This window comes from Episyrphus balteatus, chromosome 3 (genome assembly GCF_945859705.1).
Source record: "Episyrphus balteatus chromosome 3, idEpiBalt1.1, whole genome shotgun sequence".
Classification (NCBI taxonomy): domain Eukaryota; kingdom Metazoa; phylum Arthropoda; class Insecta; order Diptera; family Syrphidae; genus Episyrphus; species Episyrphus balteatus.
In genome coordinates this window covers 123,485,911-123,508,990 of record NC_079136.1, presented here as the reverse complement: position 1 = coordinate 123,508,990, position 23,080 = coordinate 123,485,911, and the positions used below count along the sequence as shown (strand labels likewise).

The following is a 23,080-nucleotide window of genomic DNA, read 5'->3' as shown; positions in this document are numbered from 1 at the left end:
GAAATCGTAGAAATGGTCAAAATGATAAATGAAGATCTCTTACCAGTTATTGGAGGCAATGGAGTAGTACTCCCAGCACTTGATCGTGACAGCCTAAAAGTCGACGTACTTGCTGTTGTTGCCGATGCTGACGAATCATTCCTCGAACTTGATAAATTCGAGTCTTGAGATGTCTTTCTTGTTATCAACCATGCCGAGTGTCTGCGGCGACCACTTGGTTCCATCATTTTCAATGGAATGGCACATGTGTGCGCTGACGGAGGACCATTCCGCCAACTGCTCGATCTAGACGAACAAAAGTTCTCACTCGAAATAGAACTTGCACGAGTTTGTTTCTTGTTTTTGATCTCCGAAAATTGATAGGTATATGGATCAGTATTTGCTGCATTACGACGTCGACTTTCCGATCTTCGTTTTTTTGTTTTGGTGCAAAGAAGCCTCTGCCACGCTCTTGACCAGATACTGGAGCCTTCGGCTTTGACAGGCATCTTATGCCAAGTTGGCATTTCATTAGGCATCATCCGGAGACAGCGACATCCTGGTGGATGATGAGCTGTTGACAAGAGTGGTGGAAGTTCTTTTGGAGCACGATCGGAGCGACCAACTGTCCGGGATACTCGAGTTTCTTCGAATGCTTTGCACAGCATTACACAGTCTTTTTTAAATTGTTTCGTCATAATTGCATAGAGGAATGGATTACAGCAGGAATTTAAAGGTAAAATGAAGACTGTAAAGATTTTAGCCTGTTCCAAAGATATCAGCTGAAGACCGAAAATCGCTGTAATTGAGAAAAAAGCTATCGGAGACCAACAAAGAAAGTCAGTGAAGACAAGTAGAGCCATTCGTTTAGCTATTCTGGAGTCATTAGTGTTCCAGGCTTGAGACCCTCGAATGGCCCAGTACATTTTCAGATAGCAACCCATCAAGGTTAGAAATGCACAACCATTAATGAACATTAGACCAATTACATAACTCAAACTAGCTATTCCAGTGGTAGTCTCAAATGGCAGGCAGACAGCAAATTTCCTATAATCTGAAACTCCAATCAGCGGTAAAATGGCCATGACTAGTGAGAAAATCCAACCAAAGATCATAATGTAGGTGGCCTGCTTTAGCGAAAGCCTCTTATTCAAGTGGATTGCATGTGTAATGGCATAATTGCGTTCCAAAGTTATCACTGCCAATGTATAAACTGAGAGTTCTGATGACAAAACTGCTAGAAAACCAGCAACTTGACATACAACACTCATTTGCCAGGGTATCGCAAACATTCGAAACTCTCCCAAAGTTGAAGCATCAACGATTGCTAAGATTCCTAGATAAATGCCCATAAAAAAGTCCGAAGCAGCTAAATTGCACACTAAAAATCTTGGAACATCCATTTTTGAACGGGAAAATATCAAAACAAAGACAACAGTTCCATTGCCAAGAAGAGCTAAGAGAAATACGATCCACACTCCACATCTTAAAGTCCACCAGTCGAAAAGATCAGCACAGGGAAGAAACGGTCCAGGCATTGGTAGACATTGTACAGATCCTGGAGTCACATCGGAGCCAAATGGTCGAATTGGACCAATATTAGCTGGATCTTCTTCAAAATACTCTTCAACATAGGCTGGTAGATTGCCGGGATAGTTGAAGTCTTGTCCAAAGTTGTTCCACAAGTCAGTCATTTGGGTACCGAATTTTTTACTAAGATTATCTATGATTTTCAAATGTTAGAAAAATCTGTTATATTTGTTAAAACTGTTATACTTACGCAATTGGGGCCAAATATCAGTCATACTGCTATTCCACAAGCTCATATCGAATTCAGAATCTGAGGGGAATAGTACAGCTTCTTGGACCAAAGGTGGTTTTCGTGTTGCTGACATAGCGACCAATGGTAGAAATGGACAGCAGTGATAAGCATACGATAGGACGAGTGTTTGAATGCGTGGAAATGTTTCCGGATTAGGGAATTCTTTCAGCTTGGGATTGTTAAAGGTCTTAAGGTGTAGTAAGCGATGAAGACCGTTTGGAGGAAGAGTGGGAAACATGTTATTTCCCAGATTTAGATCTTCCAATTCTACGAATTGGGAGAAAGCATTTTCGTGGATTGAAGTTATTTCATTGCCCTCCAAGTCTCTAAAGAGTGAAAGGAGATTTTAATGAGAAGCTTGCTATTTTAAGGTTGTTAACTTACAATAATTGAAGTTTCGGTACTCCGAAAAATGCATCTTGTGGAATAGCTTGGATTTTGTTATATGACAGTAATAGATCATGTAGCTGTTTGAGGCCTTGAAACGGTCTTCCAGTAAGTGATTCAATTCTATTACTCGATAAGTCCCTAGAATTTTTGAAGAAATATTAGATTCTTACCAAAAACTGATTATCTTCTTTTGAAACTTACAACAGTCTTAGTTCTCTACAATTCCCCAAAAGAGGAATTCTTTCCAATGTATTGGTTTTGAGTTCTCTAAAAGTTTAAAAAAATTTTTTTAATTTTCAAAAAATTTCAACGTATTCAGAAAAAACTACAATTATTTTAAAAGTACTAACAAACTCTTAAGCCTTGGAATTTGCTTACACAAATTCTCTGGTATCTCAGTCAAGCCAGCTCGATCGAGTTTTAATACTTCCAATGTATAACAACCATCCAAATCTGGGAAATTCTGCAATGCCCTCACATCCGATAGAATTCTTGAAATGGAAATAATTTTGAGCAACTGCTCGAAATTTCTTATTGTTCTCCCGGTAGTCATTTTAAAAAAATTTTGTTTTTTTTTTTCAAAAATTGAAAATTATAAAAAAATTATTGATAATTTTTGTATACCTACAGTTTACGCAGGCGTGGCATATATGTAAAAGCACCACGACGTATTCCCTGCAATGGATTTGCTCGAAAATCAATTGTGTGAAGATTTTTGGGCAAATCGGTTTCGTTGATCCATTTGAGGCGGTTGCTTGAAGCCGAACTGAAATGAAGAGAAAATTTGATAAGTTTTTCCAGTGGTTCCACAAGTGACAAAGTGAAAATATATAAAATTTGAGCTCAATAAAAAATGTGGATCGTAAGTAGTTCATTATTGTTCTTTCGGAAGATTAGTTTCAAGGCAGCTTAAATGTCCGAATATTTAGACATAGATTTGTTAAAGTAGATCCATTCCATAATTTGTGGATTCCACAATTTTACTCACATCCAGCTTCGTGAATTTTCGCTTCAAGTTCTTTCGATCATGTTATAAGAATCAAAGTTGGAAGAACTTGTTCACGAAAATTGAACAAAATGAACAAAATTTGAAACAAATCATAACATTCTTTCATTTTTCAAGAGTGTGGATCGTATTTAGTTTTATATTTCTATTGAGACTTGGAAGTCTTCTTATTACAAAGAGTTTAGATGTCTAGTAAAATTAATTCCACAATTTTATTATTTCTTAATTACGCTTTTTATTTGAAAACTCAATACGTTCCACAACTTCTCTTATATAAATTTTCAATGTAGGTTCATTGGAAAATTGTTTAATTTGAAAAAAAATATATGAATAATACGCTTAGTATTGTGTGGAACGTATTCAGTTTTTGTATGTGAATGGAAATATTTTTAATTAAAAGCATTCATTCCTGTTGTTTTTTTTTTTTTTTTTTTGAATTGGTGCAGAGAACTTAGGGTCCACAGTTTTATTATTTTCAAATTTGTGAATTGAATACGATCCACAAAATTTCAACCACAATCAATTCATGAAAGAAAAATCTGAAATTTTAAATTTTGAAGTAAATCCCGTATGTTTTTGGCAGGCAACTTTTTCTCAGAAAAAAAGACAGATTAAGATTGTGAAAAGTTGTCAAAAGTGTTAAACTCTATTTACTGTGAGATGATACGTTCCAGAACTTATAAAAGTTATAATTTCACTTCTGATTTACAAATTTAATTTCACTTCAAATATGCCAAATTTTAACAGATATGCCAAATTTGAAGTGTTTAATGATTGTGGAACGTATTAAACTTCGGTTATTCTACGAGAATATTGATTATGGAAAGTATTTCCTCTTGTTTGCCATGAAATGGTGCAAGTAACTTGCACCTAGGGTGCACCTACACTTTTAAGCTTTGCTTATTATTTGTAATTTTAATACGTTCCACAACTTGTGAAATGAATACATACATATACCAATGCGTTCCACAACATGTTTTATGCAAACTTAAGTGTATTGAGAAATTTGAAATTTGCTTAATAAATAATTAAAAATGAGAAAAAATTCTGTCAAATGTTAATACATATTTATATGCATTCAACAGATCACTAAATATTTTTCTTACTCTGGGCGTAAAATTTACGATTGTTAGAAATATAATTTTGATTAAAAAAAAAATTGAAGTGATTAAAGATTGTGGAACGTAGGTTTTTTAATTTCTTTGTCCCCTCTGCCCCATAATTCCATTTTCTTAAGAAACCATGAACATTGAATACGTTCCACAATAATTGTTTCACTCACATTTTTTTTAATTTCATCTAAATTGTTCAAAAATTTTTGTGACTTTATTGTGGAACGTATTAAATTTTTTTTAATTCAAAGTCTTTAAAATGATTGTAAATATTTTTTCAAACCTTTTATTTAGGTATATAAATTAGGAATAAATTCGTGGAAAAAATTGCAATCTATGACCAAAATATCGTAAATATGCCAGTCATATAAATGCATTTTTTCCCAAAAAAAAAAAACTGTCTGAAATTAGAGTTTCTACTGTGAACTCATTTAAAACAATTTTACTTAAAATGAGAATAATAAGGACAATTTTTTTGTTCGCTTTATTTCTAGTAAATCCTTGTTCGATAGATAAAAAAAACAGAACTCACATTAAGTTCAACCCAGTTATTTTGGAATGTAATCCAATATCCTTCAGGATTTCTTCTGAATTTCTATTAACACCATACACATTTACAATCGGATGGACGCACAAATAAATGCATCCTCTATCCTTGATGATATGCAATCTAGTGCAGAAGCAAAATGACAAAGAACACTCAAAAAAAAAAAAAAATAAATAACTAGCATTTATTTGTGGGTCATGTGGTACGTTCACAACATTATTTCAAATGCGCACATGTATATCGTGTGTGAGTGTTTTTATTTATATATGTGGTAAGAGTTTTGTTTTCAACAAAAAATAGAAAAAAAACTAAAAACCATCTGCAAAAAAGCACAAAGTCGATGAAAACGCAATTTACAAATAAATGACAACCAAAACCAACAACTATTTACAGTTGTTGGTTGCTGCAACTCCTTCCACTGGTTGTAGTGGTTTTGAAATCTGTTTACATCTCTCCTATATACGTCGAGTATCATGGTGAACACAGTGATCACATCCGGAATATACAAGGATATCACAGGATGTGAAACATTTTCTTGGCAAAGCTATTTTGAATGAGCAAAAGCGGAAAGTATTTTATACCAGAAAATGCTTATTCTCTTCATTTTGTAAACATGTTTCTGGTTTTAAGTGACTATATTAGTGGGTTTCATCTTTTTGAATACCATTTACTGTTTTTTTTTTCGCTAAAAAATGCGAACACAATAAAATTGTGCATATTTCCGCATTTTGATTGAGTCAAGCTTGAGTTGAAATCATAATCCAAGGATTTGAAATTGGAACAGGATAAAAGAATAATAATATGATTCAGTTCTTGCCAACAGGATAATTAAGGATCTTAAGAAAAGAAAGTTAGTTTTAAATTTTGTTCCTTCTTTGTTTTGTTTTCGGGAATTTTTAAAAACAAAATTAAAGGTTTTTTTTCCAACATATTTGAATTAAATTCGAGTTCAAAAGGATATAAAGGATCAAGAAAAATAAATTGTTTTCAATTACAAAAGATGTGTGGGTATTTTTTTTTTTCTATTTTTTTTTTTATACTTACAGTTCTTGGAGATGAGCCAATTTGTTGAGTCCTTCTGGCAAACTGGTTAATAGATTGTCATCCAATTCTCTGCAATTGACAAAACAAAATGTGACATTAAAGTAAATTGAGTTATTTAGAGAATTTTTAGAAATCAACTTTATAGAGAAGAAAATTCTAGCATAAATTTTGTGTACATACATATGTAGAAAGTGTATACAAAGATGTAGTATTGTTTTAGATAAATGCTTCTGTCATTGAGAAGTTTAGATACTAAGATGACAAAGACACGATTTGAATTGGAATTTATCATCATGTGAAAAAATGATACATTGATAAAATTTGTTATGTTCGTTTCATTTATAACCGGACCAAAAAATCTTAAATTCCTTAAAAATAATTATATTGGTAAAAGAGTGGTTTTTACGGTTTTTTTTTTTAAATCAGCATTTGCAAAAATCGTTTCGTTTCAGAAAAACTTTTACACTTTGTAATTAAGAAGCTAAAATCTGAGACATTTACGAAGAGCCCTAAAAAATACTCAAAAGTCGCTGATTTTGTTTTTTACTGTATACAAATTTGGATTTTGGTTCTTGTTTCTTTAGTACGTACCCACACAATACTATTTTTCTTATGTTTTAACAAAGATCAATTTGAACCAACATTACCGATTTTTTCCGTATGAGGAAAATGAATAAAAGATGTTTTTCTAAAAAAAGAATGTAAAGATTTTGATAAAAAAAAAAAACATAATAATGTAATGTGGAAAATAAGGTCGTACTTTTAAAATATAAAAAAAATATTTCTGGACTGTTATAAACGGTACTTGCCATAGAACAGTTTTCTTGATATGTGGATTAGGTACTCCTAAGCGACACAGCCCGATTTCAATGAACATTTTTGTATGAAAATTTTTTAGTAACTCAAATGTTAAAATTAAAAAAAAAAAATTTAATAATTTTTGGATTTTGAAAAATCAATTTTTTGAAAACGGATGAATGAGTTTTATTTATAAAAAAAATAATTTAAAAAACACGGCTCTCAAAGCAAGATTTCTAAAATCTCGTTTACAAGAAATAAAAAAGCTTACTTCGTTAGGAGGTCAAAACCATTCAAGAAGGTATTTTTGTAAAGAAAAAAAATTTACAACTCAACCACTATATGGATTGAATAACTTGTTCATTCAGCTTAAATTGATTCCATTTTTTTTTTAACCCTTTCGGTACCAGCTTTACTCTCATGTAACATATCTTTAAAAATTCGTAAAAAATATTCCATTAAATAATTTTTTAGGTTTCGATGGCTTAATTGAAAGATAATACTTTTAATCTTTTTTTTCGAAAAAGGAACAAAAATTAAAATTTTTTTTTTTTGCAAAAAAATTTTTTTTTTATATATGGTAATAATTTTGAAAAAAAGATATAAAAAATGTTAATCCAGAAAGTGTTTTGTGTTTTGGCTTAGAAGAAGTAGCATACATTATTGTTCTATTAAAAGTTATTTTTTTTTTTTGGTGCTCATAGGCAGTGTATTTTACTTACATTTAACATGAGAATAACACATTAGTTTTGCTATTTATTATTTTTGAACATATTTTTTTGCTATTCATATTTCTTAGTTGTGATGTTTTTGACACGATAATACTGAAAAAAATACATTTTTTAATATTGATTTTCATAGCTTGGGTTCGAAAGGTTTAAGTCCTTGCAGAGAAAGAAATGAAAGGATCTTTTTGTCTTTAACAACCAATATCTCGGCAAATTTTCAAATTTTTGTCATCTTTGGCAAAGAAGTAAGAGGGCGAGGGGGTTGCAATTGTTCTGAGTTGGTTCCTCCAAACAGAGGTGCCAAAGTTGATAGAGACCCAACCAACCCTTCGAAATAAAAAAAAAAATAAATTATCTTACTTCAAAGACATTTTTCTTGTATTTTTACATATACATAGGCTCCTATTTTCAACGATTTTTTTTTTCTCTCTTCTGATAAAACTTCATTTTCATCAAAAAACTAGTTAACAGAATCTTGTCTAAGGGAATTTCAAAATGATTTTGTTGAACACACTCCGTTTTCAAAATATTAAAGAAATATCAAAAAGTGAAACTTGCTACTGCAATATATTTTGAATTTATTTTCCCTTCTTTGACTGGACTTAAATTCAGAGAAGACTTTTTCTGAGCACTCAAAATATACGCGGGCGGAGACCTATCAGGTTTTGTAGAGCTAGTCGCACTGATTACGAAACGGTGTTTGAAAATCCCCTAACACCCCTAAAATCTGGAGTTACGGGCAAAAAACGGTTTTTTGGACCTTCACCCATTGAAAAAATTCCTTTTCAACAATGTATAACACATGTAACTCGGTTAAACCACTTAGAATTTATAAGCTGTCAAAGTTCAAAAATTACATTTTTTTCGTCATTTGCCCAACTTTGGCATCAATTTAAAGTAAAACAACATACTATTTAAAAAATATATTCTAAAACTATATCTATTTCCTAATCAATCGATGTATTTTTTATGAAAATCACTTCAAAATTGGTTTAGAAAAAAAAAATTTTCGATTTCAACCCAGATACAGAAATTCTAACAAAAATGTTGTTTCGGCACGTAGTAGGATAACTTGGGCGCCAGGATTTGATAAAAGGTTTTTGTAGAGGAGCTCAACACAAACATTTTTTTCTTTGGGAGGGGGGTTTATCTCTCCCCGTTTAGGTGGGAGGGGCATTTTTCTAAAAAAAAAAAATTATCAAAATAAAAAAAAATTATTAAAAAACAACGGCAACACTTACAGTAATAAATTATACCATTTCCGAAAGACAAAATTGTACATTTGATTCTAATTTTTAAATCAATATAATATAACCAATAGTTTTTGAAATAATCGATTTCAAAGTTAAAAATAATCGATTTATATTTTATACTATTTTTGTCCAGACTGTGAATTTTAGTTAAAAAAATTACTCATACAGAAAACTGCCTGAATTGATTCCTTATCGAACATTGAAAACAATATGTTTCTATGTCTTCTAGTTTATGCGAAAATTGAAAAATGAAAACAAAAAATATTTTGAAAAAAGAAAAATCTGATAAAATAATTTTTCAATTTTCTCAAAAACTAGAAGACGATTGATTGGGAAATAGATATAATTTTAAGAGTTCAATGATTTACAAATTAACTGATTTGTTAATTGACTAAGAAAACAATCGGATTACAATATCACAACACATCACCTTTGGAAAATTCATCATAATTCAGCCCAGCAAGAGAATATTCATCAAACAACAAAGAAACCAAGTAATTTTGAATTCAATTTATTTGAATGTTTTTCTTTTCTGAAGGGACATATTTTCGGGATGTTATTTATTATTTATTGATAATTCCCTGTTATTGTGATTTGATGGGCTGTCCATTAGAGTGGTCCACGCTTTTATGGGAACAAAAAATTTCAAATAAACGTTGGGCCACCCCCTTCTTTGGTTCCACACTACTATTCGATACCAATATTGAAAAATTTTATTTTTTTTGGAAAAAAGTAAAGAAAAATATTTTTTTTTTATGTTAAAAATTGCTTGAAAGTTGTAAATTGTGGTTGTTGTACTTGATTTGAAAAAAAATATCGAAATAATACTTTCTAGGGCCATTTCCAAGTAAATTTCATCAACACGTAGTACACAGACTTTTTTTTGCACATTTTGCTCATTATTTATGAGGTATTTTAAATTATTGCTCACTTTTTTTCGCAAAAAAAAAATATTTTATGTGTTTTTTAAAAACAAGTAAAACTTAAATAAATTTTTTTAAATCAAGAAAACCAACAAAACCTAAAAATTAAACTGTTAAGCACCCTCTTGAGCTTAAGATAGCGAATTGAAATTTCACAATGTTAATGTAATAGATATGTAAGTGAAACAAATTTAGCGGAAAATCGAAAAAAAATATTTTTTTTACCACACTACTGTCTATGATGATTTGTCCAAAAATGTGTGTTTTAAGTGATATAAAACAATAACTCATCACAATAAGGAATCAGAAAAACATACATAAATGATATAATGAGATTTCAACAAAGAAATAAAATAACTCATATCATCAATATTATGCGTAAAATATTATTATGACCCAAAAACATATTCAAAAACATAAAAAGTTCTCAACAACATCTTTTCTCAAGGATCAACTTAAAAATAAAGAAAATTTAATTGATATCATAGTGTGTTCTTGTTCACACCATAAATTCTATTCAATATAAAGAGTTAAAAGGCAAAAAATTGAAAACAAGATGAAATTCCACACTCAAAATTGAAAAAAAAAAAAAAAAAAAAAAAAAAAAAACAAAATGAACTATTTTCTCACATCGATTGCTGACAATACTCTATGGAACGCTGTCGTCGTTTTCAAATTAAATTCCAATAAAAACATAACCATTTCGATACAGAAGGAGTAGCAGCAGTATCGAGAATGTCCTTACAATATTTTACTTTTTTTTTTTCAAAATTTCATTCTTTATGTCATCCACTGCTGGTACTGGCTTGGCGGTGTTCTTTTTCCTTCTTTGTTTTACTTTATATCTTTTTCTGCTATTTTCTGTTGTTTATAAATTCTTCCATAGCAATGACCAAAAAAAAAAAAAACAATAAATCCTTTCTGAACACTATGTCTTTTGTTATCTGTTCTGCAAGGATGCATTGAAGTACAGAGACATAGACTAGACATTCTAGAAAAAGAGTAAATGTTACAACAGAAGCTGCAAAGCAAAGGAACTTTGATGATTATGATTGCCAATTGAGCTAATTAACAATCAAGAAAAAATTTGGCGATTTTAGTTGACATTTTTTTAACTCTTTTGATTGATTCTGACAATCTTTATCCAAGTAAAAAAAATTTAATTTTTAAAGAAAAAAAAGTTTGCCGCACATCCGCCGCATCACCGCCGTAGAACAGCCGCACACTTTGATTTTATATGGAAAATTTCGTTTCACCATGATAAATAATTTTGGATATAAAAATTAAAAAAAAAAAAAAAAGGCTGATGTGCGGTTGTTGTCCGGCGTTGGTGCCGCGGAATAGAAACTTGTGATCAATGTATGGTGTGGCGAAGTAGTAATTTCTTATCATGGTGCGACTGTGATACGACGAAATAGAAATTTTCGAACACGGTGCGGCTCTGGTACGGCGGAATAGAAAATTCTGAATATGATGCGACTACGTCCGGCCGTGGTGTGGCGAAATAGTTATTTTTGAACATGGCGCGGCTGTGGTTCGGCGGTGTAGCGAGATGTTTTTTTTTTTACTATGGATGTATGTAAATATCCTTGTGTTTTTTTAAAATTAGTATCAATCACAATTCAACTCAGTTGGCAACAATTAAATATCCATAAAATTCAATATACATAAACTGTATTGCAGTTTTCCCAACCATCGCACCAGATTATATCATAAGTTATGACAAAGATGCAACGGATGCGATAAAGTCCTGGATATTGGGATAAGGTAACGTAGTTATATATAGGGATGATGATAGTGGAGAAGCTCAACTGACAACTTCCACTATTCTATTGGTAATTTAAAAGTTTATCATTCGGTTTAGTTTACTTCTTTTTTTTTTTTTTCTTATTAAATAAAATATTTCAAAAAATTCTGTGAACAGAATTTGAATATAAAACAAAAATAACATTCTCTCTCTCTACCATCATCATATGCAAACTAAGATATTGAAAGTTTTTTTTATTTTTTATTTTTATAAGGGTGAATGGGCGGGTAATGGATAGAAAACTGAATAAAATCAAAAATGACTGTCGTTTTTATTGAAGAAGTTTTTTTTTTTTTAACTCCCCAAAAAAAACAACAGATGAAATTTATGGAGCATACGATGCTGATGGTTTTAGAATCAGTAGCAACACAAATAGATAAATCTTGTTCATAGTTTTTGTTTTTTCTTTGTGTTTTGTAATACGATATCCTGTGAGTTATTTTGATTTCGTCAGAATTTATAATCTATCTTATAGATACAAAAACAGAAAAAATATACTTACAAAACTTTTAATGCTGTTATATTGGTGAATGCTCCAGGAGATGTTTTCATAATTTGATTTCGTTTTAAAAGCCTGGTGAATTCACAAACGATAGAATTGTAAAAAGGATTACAAAATTATAAATTCAAAGATTGTTGTAAATTGAAATTTCAGGTAGATAGTTAAAATACTTACAAAACAATAAGATTTGGCATTACTGGAAAATCTTCATCGGTTATTATTGTCAAAAGATTACTTCCAAGATTTCTGCAATAATACAACAATTATTATAAGAGGATTAGAATTTTTGAAATGGATATATTGGCTTAAGGGGCCATTAACAGGATGTGGTGAATTAGTAGTTTTAGAGTTAAGGAGTTTTTGTCTTAAAATTCACCCAAGGCGACAAGAAAATTAGTATTGGAACTTATATTTTTAAGTGATGAAGAATAGTTTTGGTAGTCTTTCACAAGATTATTTGGATTAAATTTACCCAGAATTCGAAGATTTTTGATTCTAGGAATTTTAAGCCTCATTGTTTCTGAATTAAATAATTTGAATAACCATCAAGCAATATCTTCAAAATATTTACTTAACAAACTTTGAGTATTAACTTTTTGGCAAATCTTTTTTTGACCACGAAAAAACGGGATAGATATCAGATATTAAAAGAAAAAAATTGTATCAGGCTGATTTTTGGTAAACAGTAGGGTGGGTCAAAAAAATCGAAATTCTTTTTTTTTGATTTGGTACTCCAAAAAATCGATTGCTAGACACCTCTAGAATATACACACCAAATATGAACTCTTTATATTAAATGGGAAGGTCCTCCGCTTCGCAATTTTCCATTTTTACATCAAGCTTCTACTAAAAATAAATCATTTTTTTTTTTTTTAATCGACTTTTTAGCAAATTTCTTTACATATTCTTGTGTTAAATTGAAGGCTCTACAAAAAAGGCCTTGTACACTTTTTTCGTTTATCTAACCATTTAATAGATATTTGAGGTCCAAAAATCGAGAAAATCTTTAAAAACTCGTTTTTTGTTCTTAATTTTGTAACAAATTGAAAAATTATAATAATCAAACGCGCAAGACATATTCTTGTTGGAAATTGATTGTTCCACAAAAAAGGTCTTATTAACTTTTTTCATTAATCTAACCATTCTAAAGATATTCGAGGTCAAATTTTAAAAAAATTATAAAAACATTTTTTACTTTTAAAAATTTTCTTATTCACTGAAAATTCATTATTTTTAAATTTGCAAGATATACATATTCTTGTAAGGGCTTAAACGTTCTACAAAAAATTCCTTGGAATCCTACCTTTACTACGAGGTTTTCAATTAAAGATTTTTTTCTAGTTTTTCACAACAAACTTTTGAACGAGGGCCTAAAAAAAGTCTTCAAACAACAAGTGAAAATTCTTCCGCTAATCTAGAACTACCAAACACTGTAAGGGTCTAAAAGGATAATTAACGGGTAGTTAAAGGGTCATTAAAGGGTCATAAATTATTCATAAAATGTTTTAAAAACTAAATTACAAACATAAAAATAAATTTTTAAACACAAAAGACGAAAACTCCAGAAACTCACCACCTCCATTAATAATATCTATTGTCCTCTTACAAATTAAAAATTAACAAAAAATAAACAGAAATATACCAAAACACCAAACATTATTAAATATAATTTTTAGCGTTACCAACAACTACAATAAATATGTATTATTAATAACAATAATAAAATTTTGAACAACATAAAATTTCGTCGGAATGCTAGAAGTTGATTTGAGCATATAATTCACTCCTAGCAAACCTCAAGACAGCAGCCAATTGGAACAGGACTAATTTCTCTTTAGATTTTTGAATATTAACTTTAAAAACTTTCTCTTTTGATTGGTTATTAACTTTTCATGCATAATAACAAGTTATTATTATTTTTTTTTTTTTTTTTTTTTTTTTTTGTAATATTTTTGCTCACAGTGCTTCAAGTGATCTAAGTCCAGCCAAAGCATTTGTTGGAATCCTGTAGAAAAGATTTCCCTCTAAACGTAGAGTCCTTAGATTTTGTAGATGTTTTAAGCTATCTGTTTCCATGCTTGCTAACGAGTTGCCATTTAACTGTCTGTGATTTTTTTTTTTTTTTTTATTTTTATTTGTATTTATTTTTTTTTTTTTTGTCAGCAGTGCGATTTTATAGCGTGATTTTTATTTTAATGTAATATCGTGAATAATATTGACATCAATTTTATGTGCGTTCACAAAAAATTGAAAATAAAATTAAAATAAATAAAAAATTGTAAAAAAAAAAAGAAATTAATTTTATTTTTTATTTAAGTTTAAGAAAATTATAAAAAATTCTACTTACAGTGAAATTAAATTTGGAAGTCCTTGAAATGAATCACCGGGTATCACTTTAAGGCCACAATTTTGCAATGACAAACGTTTCAATTTAACTAAACCATTAAATGCATTCTGGTGAATGTCTGAAAGGCTATTGTCGGAGAGTGTTCTAAAAAAAATATAAAGTCAAGAAAGTTTTAAAATTTTTCATTAAAACAAAAGTTATAAAAATATCAATTGAAAACAATGGACTACAAAAAAAAAATTTCATTGCAACTGAAAAAAAATATTATTGCAACCGAAAAAAGTTTGCATTAAAAAAAAATATTAATTTTGCGTTTAAAAAAAATGTTATATGCAAAACAATTTTTATTTACAATAAAAATTTTATTTTCAATGCAAATAACATTTTTTTAATGAAAAAGTTTTTTTTACATTTTTTTTAGTTGCAATAAGTATTTTTTTTTTTAATTTCTAATGGAAAAAAATGCATTAAAAAAATATTTTTGACAACTCTGAATAAAAAAAAAAAAAAAAAATATTAAAAAAAAAAATGTTTTATTTTGCATTTAAAAAATGTTATATAATAAATTTTTATTTGCTATAAAAGTGTTATTTTCAATGCAAATAACATTTTTTTTTTAATGAAAAAGTTTTTTTTTACATTTTTTTAGTTGCAATAAGTATTTTTTTTTTAATTTCCAATGGAAAAAAATGCATTAAAAAAATATTTTTGACAACTATGAATAAAAAGAAAAAAAAAAATATTTAAAAAAAAATGTTTTATTTTGCATTTAAAAAATGTTATATAATAAATTTTTATTTGCTATAAAAGTGTTATTTTCAATGCAAATAACATTTTTTTTTTTAATGAAAAAGTTTTTTTTACATTTTTTTTAGTTGCAATAAGTATTTTTTTTTAATTTCTAATGGAAAAAAATGCATTAAAAAAATATTTTTGACAACTCTGAATAAAACAAAAACAAAAAATATATTAAAAAAAATGTTTTATTTTGCATTTAAAAAATGTTATATAATATAATTTTTATTTGCTATAAAAGTGTAATTTTCAATGCAAATAACATTTTTTTTTAATGAAAAAGTTTTTTTTTACATTTTTTTAGTTGCAATAAGTATTTTTTTTTAATTTCGAATGGAAAAAAATGCATTAAAAAAATATTTTTCACAACTCTGAATAAAACAAAAAAAATGTTTTATTTTGCATTCAAAAAATGTTATATAATATAATTTTTATTTGCTATAAAAGTGTAATTTTCAATGCAAATAACGTTTTTTTTTTAATGAAAAAGTTTTTTTTTTACATTTTTTTAGTTGCAATAATTATTTTTTTTTTAATTTCTAATGGAAAAAAATGCATTAAAAAATATTTTTGACAACTCTGAATAAAACAAAATAAAAAAATATATTAAAAAAAAATGTTTTATTTTGCATTTAAAAAATGTTATAAAGTAATTTTTATTTGCTATAAAAATGTTAATTTCAATGCAATAAAATTTTTTGTATTCAAATTTTTTTTTTTCAGTTGCAATAAATATTATTTTTTAATGCAAACATTTTTTAGTTGCAACAAAAATATTTTTTTTTCAATTTTTAATGGAAATCAAATGCATTAAAAAAAAAAATGATATTTTACAACCCTGATTAAAAAAAAAATATTTTTTTACTCACAATTCCTCCAGATTTGGTACCATATAAAAAGAATTGTCTCCTAAATGTGTAAGATTATTATTTCCTAAATCTCTGTAAATAAAAAAAAAAACATTTTTTTTTTTTCAATTAATATACTGACAGAAAATTTGTGTCCTTCAAAATGTACTCTTCAACTTCCTAAAAACAAAAAAATCTATGAACTAGGAAAACAATATTTGATTAATGGTTTTTCTTAGCAGACATTTGCAAAGGACATGGTGTTTCTCCCTCTACCTCTTAATCTCGAAATAAGGACACTTCTAAAAATCTGTTCTCGACATACAACAACTTCAAATAAAAAAGACGAGTGATTCTTTTTTTTTTTTTATAGACGTAAAATTGACTAAAAGCCGAAGGAGGCTGAGGGTTAGGGGGAAGAAATCTTTATAAATAGTTTAATGCTGAATTAATGATTTAAGTTTACGATGAAAACTTTACTCTGTGAGGGGTCCTTTCTAAGAAGGATGATGTGTGTGGGGAATTTACTGAGTTGATGATAATTTTCTTTCCACTCAACATTACCTACATGTAACATGTTGATATGGGAAGTTTTTGTATTTGATTTGCTGACGTCCAAGGTTGTTGTTTTTTTTTCGAAAACATCTGCTTTGTAATTGATATTCCATTCACGACTTTTGATTCTAGGTTTAATATTTGCTTTTTATTTCTTATACAAAAAAAAGTCTTTCAATGACACCTATTCTGCAATAAATTACCAACCTACTGAATTTTTTGACCAAGAAAGTTCATTCAAACCATGATTCATATATATAAGTAAATTGTGTGTAGCTGATTTGATTTTAAAAATGTTCATTTTTGAGGTTGCCAAAAAATTTCTTGGAATAAGTTATAACCGAAATCTACGAGACATGAAATGAATTTGAAATTGTTTTTTTTTTTTTTTTTTTTTTTGCTTTGAAGAGGTTGGGCGTTGAGTTTTTGTTGCAGGAACTGGATATAAAGTAACTTTATGTGAGCTATTTTTAGATGAATGTTGATGCACTCTTTTGAAAGAAAGTTGGTAAGAAATATTGTAAGGTTGGACATAAGTTATGAAATTTTTATGATCTAGCATTGCAAGTTTATATTTCAGGGTAGTGTTTTGTAAGTTTATATTGCAAGTGTTTTAGTTAAAGTAAAGATGAAACTTCTGAGACAGAAAAGTTAAACATTTCAAGTTTTAAGAATTTTTAGGTAAAATAAGGAAAAACGAATCAAAAATTCAAGCTATTTACCAATTATTGTGAATCATGAAATTAAGATGGTTTAAAGTTTTTCAAGTTTTTTTTTTTTAATTTTCACGAAAAAAAAATAAATTAAAGGGTCCAGATAATTAAATTTTAGAATTTTCAAAAAAAAAAAAAAATAAATTTTTGGATTTCTTAAGAAAGTTTCCAAATTTCCAAAAGGGGGTAGTTTATTTTTCATTTAATTTTCTTACTTTTTTTTCTTTGAAAAATATTAAAAAAAAAATCAAACGATTTTCAAAAAAATCTAAAAATTCTTCTTCACTACCTAAATAAAATTGCGAAAATCACTTTGAGTTCAAACCCAATTGAAAGTGTATTTTAGAATTTTAAAAACATTTTTTCACCTATTTTTTAGAGGTATTTTTGACTTGTTTTTTATTTTTAAGGATTTTTCTGAAAGTTTCAAACTTATAGGACAAATAGGTAGGTATTGGCTATGCGCAGCGTATACATTTGTGATTTTTAATCAAATAACGGGAAAAAAAAAACAAGTTTGATCTTTTTTTAACACTTTATATCTTCTGATCTAGAGCACATAAAATTTTGATTTAACTTTATTCAATTTATCAGCTTCGTCGGTATTTGCTTGAATTTAATGTTTTAGGTAACAATCCAAATTTTTGAAGGTTTCACTTCTAACGTGTTAGCACACATGCTTTTTTTTAAATTAAGGAGCATTTTTTTTTTTTTTTTATGGAAATTCAGAAAAATATTAATCAAATTGATTTTGTAGTGGAGAAAATGAAAAAAAAAAATCTGTGTAAGTTTTTTTTTTTTAATTCAAGCTCGTAACCAAGAAATATATTTTTGAGGAGGATATAACTGTTCAAAATTGTATTCTTAATGATAAAAATATTGCGTTCTAATAAAGTCGGTTTATCCTTCAGTGCCATTTAATACTTTTTAGTGCAAATCTTAAACTTTTTTTTTTGCATGTTCAAAAAAACTCTTTTTTTTTTTTCAAGCTGGTCTGTATGAAGCTGAAAAGAAATAATCTACTTTGAAAAAACTCTAAATTTTACTTTTGAGACCCCTCCCCTTAAATATTTTCAGAAGGATCAATCACCTGGAGGCAGAGAGCTTTCTTTTAAAAAAAAACACATTTTTGATTAAGAATTTGGCAGTTTTTTTTTGTGAAAATAAATTTTTAAACTTTGATGAGATTATAACTGAGAAATCCACTTTTGAAAAAAAAAAATTGAAGGAAAAAAAAAATGTCTTGATTTTTTTGCGAATCCTTACCTTGAATTTACAATGTATGTATATGTTAGATGTAAGTAAAAATGTTTACACTGGAGGCCCTACTGCATAAAAAAAATTAATACAAAATTATGTATGATATTTTGACCATAGTAAGCAATGGAGTATTAAAAAATCTGTTAATATACCATGTAGGTGTACAGAAATTTGTTGGTCAGCCAAATCCACATACAGGTCTATCTTTTCTTATAAATTAACATTAAGAAAATGCTTTTCAACCACACCGATAAACTTCACCTAGTCAAAACGTCTAAAAAAAACAAAACAAAAAAAATTAACTAACCCTCAAAATCCCATTAATCAAAACACAAAATTCTGCTGCGGTCTATTATAGGTGTCACAAAAGAAGATTTTATTAATTACCCACATCCAATGATTAATCACCCTCACCTGATGAATTTTCTCACAACCAAAACAAATAATACCTCAAATAATTAAAAACCTCAAAATAAACTACAAGAAAAGAACAACAACAAAAAAAAAAAAATATAAAAAACACTTTGATTTCAAAATTTTGGCCCATGTTCAATTTTCACAGACTACTACGACACTCTGATATCATTTATCATACCAGTTGCCCTGGTATATTCGTTGCAATAAATAATATAATTTTGTATATTTTTATATTTTGTAATTAATTAGGTCACTCTTTGGCAGAAAAGTCAAAAGTCATCTCTCCCACTCTCAGTTTTTCATGTCATAAGAGTTAACGAAGACGACATCCTTTAAGCAAAAAAAAAATTCCATCTGTGCACTAAAATTCAATCAGATAAAAAAGTTTTGTACCAAAATGCCAGCACGAATTTTTGTCGAGAGCTGAAAATGCTCGTTGCCTGATGTCGTCCAATTAACACGCCAAGCATAGTTTTTTTTTTTTCTTTATTTAATAAATTCATAAAAATAAAGTTGATTCACCATTTTTAACAAAATAAAGAAGAAAAATTTGTAGCCAACTTTAAAAATGTGCTACTGGGGCTATAGTCTGGGATATATTTTTGTATTCTTCTTTGGAGAAAATCAAACAATTCTGAACAATGATCGAAATTATGTTAAAACATTAAAAAAATCTGATTCATATTGTCGTCAAATGTAAGCGATAAATAAGTGGTAAATTAATGATAAATAAGATAAAAATTAGCGACAAAAAAGCGACAGATCCTAAATCAAACGACTGTTTCATTCTTACTACTTTTTCGAAGGTTTTTTTTTTACTTAGTTACAAAAGCTATCAAAGAAAAAAAAAATCGAAATTTTCGCGACAAAATTTCTTATTGGCGACAAAATTAACGGCAAATTATTCACTTAATTTTATACCTATTAAACTTTTTGAAAATTGAAAAAAAAAATGCAACACATCATCTCTTGACTATTCGTCAAAATAAGACCCCTTAAATCATTTTGTTAGAAATCGTTTAGGTTCAAGCTTCAAGCATTCTAATTAAGCTTGCAAAAAGCGATTGCTAACTGAGTGTGAAAATAAAGACCTCTCCGGGTGCCTATAAGACAGTTTTCATAATGGCTGATTGAAATTGTAATTTTCCCACGGCACAAACTTCACCTCGTCATCACTCTCTGAATGCTTTGTCCTCGTCATCATCATCAACATCAATTCAACGATTCAAAAGAGGAGTTAAAAAGCCCCCCCCAGGTTTTGAATCCAAAAAACCAAACATGAATCGACACATTTGGTTAGAAAAGCTCATCATCGAAAACAAATAGCTGTTAGCGTGTATGGTCTTATACCAGCGAGAGACATATAGAAGGCACACAGTAGCAAGTCGGAATGGAACAACGAACGACAACGAACGCCGACGTGGAAACGTGTGTCGTTTTGATGGCTTTTTGGCTTGTTGCAGACGTCAAATATTCTGCACGCTCTATCAGTTGATAGTTCGGTTATTATAGAGGTAACTTTCTGTGGTTGGTCTTTTGAATGAACTTCGATAGGAATATGGGCACGGTATACGTCTATGTTTTGTGGTTTCACCTTTTGATTGTGGATTTTTTTTTTAACATTTTGGTGGCAAAATAATTTTTTACGAACCGCGAATGAGTAAGTGGTCGACCATATTGAGAAGGCGATTCGGAATGGTGGAGAATATTTCTTGATTTTGTTATATTCATGAGAGACACGTCAAAATAAACACTTTGAGACGTGATGTTAGTTGCAATTTGTTTTTATCTTTTTTGAGGAATATTATTATTCATAATATTTAATTGAAAAATTAGCAGTTATGATATCTAGCCCATCAGTAGATAAAATTGTCAATGTTCTGATTTTTGGCAAAGTTGTTTGTAAAAATGAATCTCGACAGCAAGTCGAAAAATTCAAAAAAAAAAAAAAAATATCCAAATTTTTGAGTTTTTGTTGCTTTTATTTTTTAAGGGGTTGGGTATCATTGTCTCAAAACTAATAAAATTTCCAATAATGAGAGTTTAAAATAATCTCTGTGCCGGACTTAATGGGTACCTAAATATTGCTTTCCAAAGTCAAAATTGACGCAAGTTTTTTGAAGAATTTATTTTTTAATGCAATACATCCAATTTGTCATCATCGCGATAGTGTTCGATCCTTATTCAAAAATTCCAAAAGTGAACTTTTTAAGCATCAAATAAAAATAAAAAATTTTTAAGCTTTTTGATCAGCAATTTTTTTTTTTTTAAGCTACAATTGCTAGAAAATAAAAAAAAATATAAGTATATTCAATATTTTTGAAAATTTTGACCGCTTTCGTCTTAATTTAGCGGAATCTTGAATAACAAAAAAAAATGTATCCACTATCCAGCCACAAAATCGAATTTTGCACATGTCATCACAAAAAAATTAGTTTTTATTTATTTTTAATGTTCATTTTTACTTGCTCTTTAGGGCAAGTATTGGTTTCGTGTAGAAAAAAAAATTCGAGGTTTTAATCAAAACCGACATTACGATGATGGAGAAGATCAAAAAAGTGGTTTTCGTCATGCCGTCCGTGTCGGTCTGTGCGTCCATCTGTACATCGAGCTAGGGCCTAAACAGATTGACGGATTTGCTTGAAACTTGGTATACACATGATTTTTACGCAATTCCCTAAACCCGTTTTTTTTTTTTATTTTTTTTTTAATGTCTCCATTTTAACGCATACCTCCCATAATAACGTTTTCGAGGTATTGCAAATTTCTCGAAAACGGCTCTAAAGATTTCGATCAAATTTGGTGTGCGGAATACTCTTATTGATTCTAACAAAGTTTTTCTCAAAAAATGCGGAGAACGGAAATATGGCGTTGCCGTTTTTCAAAAATTGACATATTTTTTAAGTTCATATATTTCATCAAAGCATTAGTTATTTTATTTAAAATTTACAGAGATCATTAAGTATAAAATGTTAAAAAAAAAATATTTTTAAAAACATTTTTGAAAAAAAAAAAATTTTTTAATTTAATTTTTAAACTTTTAATTTTTTTTTTTTTTGATTTTTTTTTCTACAAAATCTTAAATTTCCAATAGATATTTAAGATAAAGATACTGTGAACTAGAAGAGCAAGTACGTGCGACCCAGCCGTGCATTTTATTTTAAATAATTTCTTATCTTGTCCGCTAATTTCAGACTAATTTTAGCAGAAAATTCAATAACTCAAAAACCATGCAAAATACAAATATTGCAGAGAACTAGCATTAATTTCTGAGATTAAATTTTTCGTTTCCGTCACAAAGACTTCCAAAAATTTCAAAACCCTGTTTTCCAAAAATTGATTTTCAAATATTTTTTAATAATCGAAAAAAAATTGTTTTTTTTTTTTATATTGATGCTTTTGAATCCTGAAACTGAAGTAATTTTTTGCGATTTGTTTTTTTTTTTTTTTTTTTCATGAACACAGTTTTTGTGGTGACTTTAAGGTTTAAACATTTTTGTATATGCATGTTTTCTGGATAACTTTCAAGTTATAGTTAAAAAGTTAAATTTTAAATACAATCGACTCATTAAAAAAAAACTTCCTACAAAATTTTGACTGGATAAATTTTACAATATACGTTATAAGTTTTTCTATAATAAAAAAAAAGATGCGTATACACCACAGTGCCCCCATATTTACAAACAAACAAACAACGATTTAGTTGGTAATTTTGGTGCATAAAATAATTATTTTTTTTTGTACCAAAAAAAGAATTTTAAACAAAAATACTTTTGTGAACTCTTTATATTCTTGACTCTAACGTCAGGTTATAAATACTAAATCCAATTTGCAGTTGTCTTTTTATAAAAAAAAAAATAAGGGCTACATAAAAAGAATTTTTAGTTTACTTTGGATGCCTTGGATTAAAAGTAGACTAACAGGTCAGAAGTACGCAAAATAAAGAACCCTAAAATTCTTTAGAACTTTAAAAAAAACTAAACTCATTTAATGAACTTTTGTTTTAATGAAATCAAGCATACAAGTCCTCTTCAAAACACTTGTTTATTCATTTCATTGCAAATATTTCGAAAAGTTCTATTTTCTCTAGAGACATATTTTCATATATAAATCATGGAGTGCCTCCACATTCTTATAAGCATTCTATTTGAATTGTTATTGAGTAGACTGTAGATATGTTAACAAACAACCCCTTTATCAAAAGCCTGGTCATTCCATATTTTATTCTCCCAAC

General features: G+C 28.5%; 1 protein-coding gene across 2 annotated transcripts in view; it reads right to left on the bottom strand.

Moving 5' to 3' along the window:
• Positions 1 to 23,080, bottom strand: part of LOC129912972 (leucine-rich repeat-containing G-protein coupled receptor 6) — a 72,820-nt gene that overhangs the window by 580 nt on the left and 49,160 nt on the right. For both annotated transcript variants that reach the window (XM_055991258.1, XM_055991259.1), the window contains exons 3-14: positions 15,923 to 15,994; positions 14,259 to 14,402; positions 13,872 to 14,015; positions 12,086 to 12,157; positions 11,912 to 11,983; positions 5,901 to 5,969; positions 2,820 to 2,957; positions 2,542 to 2,682; positions 2,393 to 2,458; positions 2,186 to 2,329; positions 1,760 to 2,127; positions 44 to 1,702 (exon numbers count right to left, since the gene is read on the bottom strand). In XM_055991258.1, coding sequence (XP_055847233.1) covers positions 44 to 1,702; positions 1,760 to 2,127; positions 2,186 to 2,329; positions 2,393 to 2,458; positions 2,542 to 2,682; positions 2,820 to 2,957; positions 5,901 to 5,969; positions 11,912 to 11,983; positions 12,086 to 12,157; positions 13,872 to 14,015; positions 14,259 to 14,402; positions 15,923 to 15,994 — 3,089 coding nt within the window. The remainder of the gene's footprint in view (positions 1 to 43; positions 1,703 to 1,759; positions 2,128 to 2,185; positions 2,330 to 2,392; positions 2,459 to 2,541; positions 2,683 to 2,819; positions 2,958 to 5,900; positions 5,970 to 11,911; positions 11,984 to 12,085; positions 12,158 to 13,871; positions 14,016 to 14,258; positions 14,403 to 15,922; positions 15,995 to 23,080) is intronic.